The sequence below is a fragment of the Phyllobates terribilis genome, unplaced genomic scaffold, assembly GCF_046119375.1.
Source record: "Phyllobates terribilis strain yellow unplaced genomic scaffold, ASM4611937v1 Scaffold_7__3_contigs__length_470593459, whole genome shotgun sequence".
NCBI lineage: Eukaryota > Metazoa > Chordata > Amphibia > Anura > Dendrobatidae > Phyllobates > Phyllobates terribilis.
The window spans coordinates 159,262,673-159,270,365 of NW_027362767.1; the positions used below are offsets into that span (position 1 = coordinate 159,262,673).

Below are 7,693 nucleotides of genomic sequence, written 5' to 3' on the forward strand. Positions count from 1 at the left end.
ACATAAAACTCGTTGGTTGCAGCCCGCTTTTATTGAAAACTGGTCAAAAGGGGTTTGGTAGGTTGGTGGTTGGCCGGATAATATATTACTGAAGCTCAAACCAAAAAACTAAATCAGACACAAATTACTATAACTTATTTTAGATTGGTTTAATAAATCAGGACAGACATATTTACAGTATAAAAAGAAATTATTGACACAAGTTAATTATTCCAAGCGGTGTAATAATAAAATTCCACTAATGGTGAATTAGAAACACTTTGCTGGATTTCAAGGACTCTGCAAACTTCCACGATGGCCACGACACAGAAGTGCTCCGGTGTAGATGTGCTGGTGCCGCGTGCCAAACGCCATTCAGATTTGCCAATCCGCAGGCGTTAAACCACCAGCCTGCTTCGTATTGGTCACTGCAGCTCCTATACTTTATGTCACTAGTACCACATAATGGGTGACACTTGTCATGGTAATTATCCCAAGTGCTGAAATAGCTGCCATACTCGTTGCTTCCAGCAATGTTTGGAAATCCAAGGAGAGCATCACCTACAATGGAAAATTTAGAAAATATTCGGTGTCTTTCTTCGACAATTTTTTACTGTATAAAATTTAGTTTTGACCTTTTTTTTTATAAATTGATTCTGCATCCGCTCACCTGCTGTACCCGAATAATTTGCTGCTGACAATTGATAGAATTTGTTAGCATCTCCTATGCTAAAGGATCTGTATTCTGCGTAGGCTTCATTCCCATCAAAGTCCCCCAGGCTGATGCGCAGTTTGCAGGGTCTTTGTTTCTGGTGGGTCAGGGCATAAATGTTCTCGAGTCCAAGCCAGTGTTCACCTTTAAGAAAAAAAAATAAATTGTAGAACAGTGGTAGACATCTGACCATAGGGACCCACATCAAAAAGACGATTGTTACACCCACAGTATAACCAAGAAAGATAAAGTATAGACAAAGATGGCTTGGTCCACAAAACACTTGTGTTTAATGGAAGATAACAACAGCTGATATATATTATAGAATTTCCAAAAGGAGAAATTGCTTCAACTCTGTGAATTGTTCAGGATGTTAAAGAAGTTGCAACATATTTTTAGCTTAAATCATATTTTATAGTGTTTGAAGTCTATTAATAAGATAACTTTGGTCCTGATTCATCGCTCAAAAAAATATTGTAAAAGCTTTGAGAAGTCGAAAAATTTTGCAGCTTTTGACGTTTTCAGGACAGTTTCTACCAGTCCTTTGAAAATGGGTAAAGATGGGACGGGAGTAGAGCACGGCGGAGGTGTAACACCACAGATCGTCTGATTCATGACGAGCTGTATCATTCCGTACTCCAGAAATCTCACTCCAGTCAGGGACTGGAGTAAGAGTTCTAGTGTGGTGCACACCTCATCATGAATCAGGAGCATCTAACTCAATCCATTACACCCTCTCACCAAGATCACTGAGAAAATCACTGGTCTTGATTAATCAAGGCTTTTATGCTTCCCTTCTAGTTTATGTTTTAAAGATTATTTTGGACTTCTGAAGAAGGTATACAGGAATATTACTTCCGATTTCATCTCTGGCATGATTCAATGTTCCAAATTGGCTTTTATATATATATATATATATATATATATATATATATATATATATATATATATATATATATATATATATATATATATATATATATATATACAGTACAGACCAAAAGTTTGGACACACCTTCTCATTTAAAGATTTTTCTGTATTTTTTGACTACGAAAATTGTACATTCACACTGAAGGCATCAAAACTATGAATTAACACATGTGCAATTATATACTTAACAAAAAAGTGTGAAACAACTGAACGTATGTCTTATATTCTAGGTTCTTCAAAGTAGCCACCTTTTGCTTTGATGACTGCTTTGCACACTCTTGGCATTCTCTTGATGAGCTTCAAGAGGTAGTCACCGGAAATGGTCTTCCAACAATCTTGAAGGAGTTCCCAGAGATGCTTAACACTTGTTGGCCCTTTTGCCTTCACTTTGCGGTCCAGCTCACCCCAAACCATCTCGATTGGGTTCAGGTTTGGTGACTGTGGAGGCCAGGTCATCTGGCGTAGCCCCCCATCACTCTCCTTCTTGGTCAAATAGCCCTTATACAGCCGGGAGGTGTGTTTGGGGTCATTGTCCTGTTGAAAAATAAATGATGGTCCGACTAAACGCAAACCGGATGGAATTGCATGCCGCTGCAAGATGCTGTGGTAGCCATGCTGGTTCAGTATGCCTTCAATTTTGAATACATCCCCAACAGTGTCACTAGCAAAGCACCCCCACACCATCACACCTCCTCCTCCATGCTTCACGGTGGGAACCAGGCATGTAGAGTTCATCCGTTCACCTTTTCTGCGTCACACAAAGACACGGTGGTTGGAACCAAAGATCTCAAATTTGGACTCATCAGACCAAAGCACAGATTTCCACTGGTCTAATGTCCATTCCTTGGTTCTTTAGCCCAAACAAGTCTCTCCTGCTTGTTGCCTGTCCTTAGCAGTGGTTTCCTAGCAGCTATTTTACCATGAAGGCCTGCTGCACAAAGTCTCCTCTTAACAGTTGTTGAAGAGATGTGTCTGCTGCTAGAACTCTGTGTGGCATTCACCTGGCCAATGATGGCCACTCGTTTTTCTTTACTTAGCTGCTTTTTTCTTGCCACAATACAAATTCTAAAAGTATATTCAGTAGGACGATCAGTTGTGTATCCACCTGACTTCTGCACAACACAACTGATGGTCCCAACCCCATTTATAAGGCAAGAAATCCCACTTATTAAACCTGACAGGGCACACCTGTGAAGTGAAAACCATTTCCGGTGACTACCTCTTGAAGCTCATCAAGAGAATGCCAAGAGTGTGCAAAGCAGTCATCAAAGCAAAAGGTGGCTACTTTGAAGAACCTAGAATATAAGACATAGTTTCAGTAGTTTCACACTTTTTTGTTAAGTATATAATTCCACATGTGTTAATTCATAGTTTTGATGCCTTCAGTGTGAATGTACAATTTTCATAGTCATGAAAATACAGAAAAATCTTTAAATGAGGTGTGTCCAAACTTTTGGTGTGTACTGTACATTCTATATTTATGGTGGAACAACACCACAATTTACTCACAGTGGGTGCCAGGCCTCCAAAATGCCGTCCAGTTTGTTGTAAGTATATAAAATATGAAAAGGGAGGAAAGAACTTGAATAGAGATGCAAAAAAATGTGGACTTTATTTAGCCCTGATGGCAACATTCCGGTTCACAGAACCTTTCTCCAGGCTTATACTCTGAGGTTTGGAGAGACTTCAGAGCACAATAAACAGTTTGATTTGATTCATGTCCAACAATTAAATCAAATTTATTGGCCAAAGTCAAGCAAATTTGGTGAATCGAGATACAAAATAATCATTTTCTATTACGATTTTGTCCAATTTACCTTGAAGACTTCCAAATCCATTTTGATACTCTATCCATGTTGCAAAAAAGTCTAAATGATCTTCTCCATTGTGCTTTTGTATAAGAGTCCAGCCGCCATTCCCAGACATTTCACAATATACCTTAATTGATAGCATAAATATATTTTTTGTAAATCTTAAAATTATGGTATCTTAATGAGTAGCTCAACTTATTTTTTTAAGAAATTATTTATAAGTTTTGTAAAGTTATGAATCTCTACATTGCACTCTATTTCCTAGCCTTGCTTTCTTTTCTCTAGAACCCTCTGCTGAATGTGCTGTTTTAACTGCCTTGCTCATGCACTTAGTGTTGATGGTTTGAACTGCTGGTCTTGAATATATCTTTACACCCATGTCACCTTCTCTGCTGACCTCTGCGATGCTCAGACAGGAATGTGGTTGTTAATAGTGTCTTTGCATAGGGATGGAGAGCAGAGAAGCGCATATATTTCATAGACCCCTAGTTCAAAACAGCTCCTCTAAATGCATGGACCAGGCAGTTAAAACAGGCACATTGACATGCGCATGACGTCACAATGCATAAAGCAGAAGAACCAGCAATTATTCTGGCATGTAGGAGGCAGCTCACAGTGGTCCCGTCTAGCGGCCACAAAATACTGACCACGGTCCTACAAATGTACTCTAAGACTGATACTTAATGGGGTTGACATCTATAACATTTTATTCCTAAATAACAGCCCGGATTATATTTTTTACTGTCTTACCTGAAAGGAGCATTGAGCATTTCTTGGTTTTATCATGTATATTCCACTGGTAGCAGAATTATTTCTTTCCCATATATTTGAGCAGTCGTATCCTATAAAAAGTAAAAAATAAAAGGCAATATATTCAACAAATGATCCACTTATCAAAACATAATCATTGACGTCAATTTATTATATTTTATAAATGAAAAACATTTGATTTTTTTTTTTTAAATCTCTACAATTGAAAAATACATTTCAGATTTTGACTGATATTAGTGAAATTTAGAATATACAGTATTTTATATAAGAAACATATTCTACTTTTAAAATCTATGTACTTAAATTCCAAAATAAAGAAATAATATGTTATAATAATATGTAAATAAATTCCAAAAATTTGTAAATGGAGAGTATCTTACCTTGAACCATATGGGATTGAGTCTGAAATATGAGAAAAATATGATTAGTATACAATTTTATAAACCTTAGTATGCAACAATCCTCTTCTGGAGGACCAATTTGTTCACTTTATAGCTTTTTTCCATCTACGTTTATTTTTCTATGCTTTATCTTTTTGTATACTATTTATAAGCATTTTACTTACTACAATTAACTATTTATTTGGAATACAAGAGGACGTAGTGGCGCCTCTAGGCTGGACAATATGTCCTGCTGCGAATTTAGACAATTACCACACAGTGTCAAGAAAATGGATAAAATAAGAAATAAAAACTTGCGCCGCAGCATTCAGCAGTACTAATGAAGGCTCCTTCTTCAGTAATCACTATACCATCACAGACATTAGTCTCTTCAAGAGAAAGGTGATCCTGATGCCACAGCTACCCCCCCACCATCAACGGTACCTTCAAGCTCCATAGGGGAATACTCTCAACAGTATAGAGACCAACAACCCGGGTCCCGCTCCCCAAGCACCAGCACAAGGGGTCTGTCCTCCAGAGACCCATTGCCAGAATTTGTATTCCACTCTTAAATACTACGACCGTGGATACCCTAAAAGCTCCATTGTCAGGAACCAGGTGCCAGCTAATATACTACACCAGGTATATATCATAATAGTCTTAATAGACATCACTCTTCTCCCCCTAATTTGTTCATACCAGGTAGTTTTGTTACCCTCAATACTTATACCTCCTATTTACCTACAGGACATTAACTATTTGTTGATAGAGAAAATAAGGACAAAGGAAGCACCATCTCCACACCCCTACCAGTACAACCTCCATAGGTAATTGCTCTTCCCTCATACCTACTGGTTAGACCACAATCACTTCTAAGGTGCCATTATCTAACATTTTCTCCTAGGTGTACATTCTATCATAGTTCAAAAGAGGCCCTCCTCAGGACCTGAAAGAACGTCACCTTCACTACCTCTCTACCTTTTAGGTAAAAAAAAAACACCTTACCTAATAACAGGTCCGGCAATTAGTTTTATATCAACTACTAATTATACCCTTTTCCTTTCTTTAATAGGAAAATCCATTCTAACCTTCTGGTTTCCTATTCCATCTACTTGATTTGCATACCTGAACAACCTCCCAGGATCCCTGTCGACCTACCACGAACCTGCTATCTTTTAGTCATCTACGCTCTCCCAACAGAAGGGACCACCCATTTTAGTTGCACCAATTTATTCACGCATTTACCTATTTATCTTTACAAATAAATCTCGATTATTTTAGCGCCCTTCGCTCTCTTTCGTCAGGTCAACGATACCTCTCTTTTCTTAACAACCAAAATCATCTATTTTAACTCACTTTTTATCCTCGTTTTGTCAAAAGAACAGCGCGATTTTTTTTATTTCTTATTTATTTGGAATATTCAAAGTTTTTCTTTTCCTGGAAATTTTGGTGACATTTTTTATCTACGCTTGAATATACAATGGACTTAATCTTTAAGTATTCAAAAAATTGTTTCCAATTTCTTAGTTACGGTATTTAAAAAAAAAAAGAAGGACTCACCTGTGATGTACTTTGGTGGCAATAAAGGTTTACGAATAAGAGACATATGAATAGTTTCATGGCTTCCATGGTTCTATTTCTACAAATATAAGAATGGGTATTAAAAATAGTTTTTTAATAAAATTAAAACATATTATTTATTATCATTTCAGATATCTGGGATATCATTACAATATTGTAGACTAAGTATAAAATAATAATTATATTGCTATATGTAGAAAAAGTCATAGATTTTTTTAAACTTTTTTTTTAAGTTAACCCCTTATTGACATATGCCATACCGGTACGTCACATGCCAGTACCCTGACTTTGATATAGGCTCGCAATCTCTGATATTTACAACGCGCCTGGGGTGGGGGTGCGTCATTCTATGCAACCATCGACATGCCCGTGATGAGATTGCGGGGTGCCGATGGGTTGCCATGACAGCTGGGGATCTGCTGAAGACCCTCATGCCTGTCATGATGGTACTCCTGTGAAAACGAGCCCATAACTTGCATTCATAGGGGACCATGATTTTTGCTATATACAGCAATTCTACCTAGCTTGGATTTTTTTTTCCAGCTTTTCAGTCCATCATATGATAAAATGGATGGTGTTATTTAAAAGTACAACTCGTGGCAAAAAAAAAAAAAACAGCCTTCATATGGCTACAAAGATGGAAAAATAAAAAAGTTATGGCTCTTAGAGTAAAATGAGGAAAAAACAAAAGCGCAAAAACGGAAAACCGTTCCATGAGAAGGGGTTAATAAGATTGATCGAGTTTAAAATGATCATTTTAATTAAAATAAAAACGCAAAGTAAAAATGATATCGCTATATGTAGAGTAAATCAGATTTTTTTTTTAAATAAAAAAAATTAAGATTTGAGAGTTTTCAGTGGTTGATACCTTTTAATGGCTAACTGAAAAAGATGGGAACAAATTGCAAGCTTTCGAGACTACGCAGGTCTCTTCATCAGGCATAGTATACCACAAAATTTGAAGAATCACATATTTATAAAAAAAAATTTAAATAAGACATTTTTTTTCAAAAGTTGAAAATTACATCAATACATTTATCAATTTCAATGGAGTATATTAGGAAACACAATTTTAGTGCAGTACTTACTCAATGAATCCAGTGTCCCAATCACCTTCAATTGAGCTGTATGCAATATACTTCTCTGTCATCCCTTTTTATTGCCCCAAGTAGAGGGTGGAGAAAAAAACCACACAGCAAATGACAGGTGGTTCATTATCAGCCTTGTTTTTCAGACAATTAGGTCATTAGCATGTTAGATTGTACGTTATTTGTCCAGACGTCTAGTCTTAAATATTTTACTTCAATGTGGTTCTTCTTCATTTTTTCTTTCTTTTTTATTCTTTTTACATTATATTTTAAGAGATTTATTCAAATGTTGTAGAATTTTAAGAATTAAAGTTAACACTTATATATATATATATATATATATATATATATACAGTACAGACCAAAAGTTTGGACACACCTTCTCATTTAAAGATTTTTCTGTATTTTCATGACTATGAAAATTGTACATTCACACTGAA

General features: G+C 36.3%; 1 protein-coding gene across 1 annotated transcript; it reads right to left on the reverse strand.

The window, feature by feature from the left end:
- Positions 1-238: 238 nt before the first annotated feature.
- LOC141155407 (fibrinogen-like protein 1) lies at positions 239-6,213 on the reverse strand. Its single transcript, XM_073642274.1, has 6 exons — positions 6,145-6,213; positions 4,585-4,606; positions 4,184-4,275; positions 3,440-3,560; positions 650-835; positions 239-540 (listed from the first exon to the last, which is right to left on the reverse strand). The coding sequence occupies exons 1-6, from the start codon at positions 6,211-6,213 to the stop codon at positions 239-241; spliced, it is 792 nt and encodes a 263-aa protein (XP_073498375.1).
- Positions 6,214-7,693: the final 1,480 nt, after the last annotated feature.